Source organism: Arachis ipaensis, chromosome B03, assembly GCF_000816755.2.
Source record: "Arachis ipaensis cultivar K30076 chromosome B03, Araip1.1, whole genome shotgun sequence".
Taxonomy (NCBI): Eukaryota; Viridiplantae; Streptophyta; class Magnoliopsida; order Fabales; family Fabaceae; genus Arachis; species Arachis ipaensis.
Window position 1 is genome coordinate 16,850,401 of NC_029787.2, and position 1,341 is coordinate 16,851,741.

At 33.7% G+C, this 1,341-nt stretch overlaps 1 protein-coding gene across 1 annotated transcript; it reads right to left on the reverse strand.

Moving 5' to 3' along the window:
* Positions 628–1,341, reverse strand: LOC107634283 (dirigent protein 23-like). Its single transcript, XM_016337825.2, has one exon. The coding sequence runs from the start codon at positions 1,269–1,271 to the stop codon at positions 738–740; it is 534 nt and encodes a 177-aa protein (XP_016193311.1). The 5' UTR covers positions 1,272–1,341; the 3' UTR covers positions 628–737.

The following is a 1,341-nucleotide window of genomic DNA, read 5'->3' on the forward strand; positions in this document are numbered from 1 at the left end:
TTTAGATAAATATTTTGCAACAGATATGAAGTGTTTAATATTATTGTAAACTTTAAAAAATACCTTCTATTTATGTTCTTCAAGAATTTTATCATTAGCAATTAATTTAAAGAGGACTAATAATTTTTCAACTTAGTTTTTATATTGGTCGTCAAATTGGTCACTAAAAACAGTAAAATATTAGAGATTAAATGTTTTCAAAAGTTTTTCAAAGTCTAACTTTTTATTTTGGCCAGTAAATTGATAACTAATTTTNAGGGAATTAAAATATTTAAAATAATTTAGATCATTCTTTTATATCTTATAATCTTTTCTTATATTCTGGCTGCTCTCTTAAAATTATGTTTCTCTGTCCTTAGAATTTGAACCCACCATAACAATTGAATATGAAACTAAATAACTATTAATCTAAATAAAACAAACAAAAGAGAAAAGTCTAGAGGGCCAGCAATTTTATTAAATTTTGGCCAGCATGTAATTACCAGAGAAAAGTGAGTTATTGGATGAAATCTCATACCAATCTCACACCATTAAATCATCATTGATGGCTATTTGATGGCTACTAATCACAAAAGTTGCTGGCCCTAGCATTAGAGGAGGTAATAGCTAGTGTTCTTAGAAGTGACAACAAGGATTAACTGCCTCAAAAGATCAAGGGCGAAATCTTTATATCATGATATTAATTATTTCTTAACCACGCATCATTAATTCATAGGAAATTAAACAAGTAATAGGAGCTAATTTATGGTGACATTAACACGAATAAGAGAGCGAGTAGTTGTAGGATCATAGGAAACAGTTTCAAAGACAGCATATCCCTTCACAAATCGGAACCTTCCGGTGCCGGAAACCACTGAAATCTCTCTGGAATTCTCGCGCTGACGACTCGCGCCTTGAAGCTCCAAAGTACTGCCATTATATTGCACATTGTTGAACACAAATGAAAGAACAATAATCACAGTTGAACCGTCCATTGATGCCACTGAAATAGTTCCTTGAGCTCTTCCAACTTGAACTGCGTATTGATTTGGTGTTAGGGTTATTGGATCGTCCACCATGATAAAGGTACCAAATGTGTTGTACGACCAAACTTTTCCGGTGATGCCGACGATTTGGGCAACGGTTGCGTTAGGCCCGTTGGTAACGTCGTGCAAGTAGAACACTTGGTTTGATTGGTTGCTTTTTTTCGAACTTGTTTGGGAAATCATGGTCATGGTGATGAATATCATAAGCAATAATGTTGTGATGGAGAAGGGTTTGATTGCTGCCATGGTTTTGCAATGTTGATGTGTATGTAGAAATGAAGATGAATTTGTTTATGAAGAGGGTTGCAATTTATCT

Coding starts and splice junctions, on each gene's coding strand:
- LOC107634283 (XM_016337825.2), bottom strand. CDS start 1,271: ATGGCAGCAATCAAACCCTTCTCCATCACAACATTATTGCTTATGATA.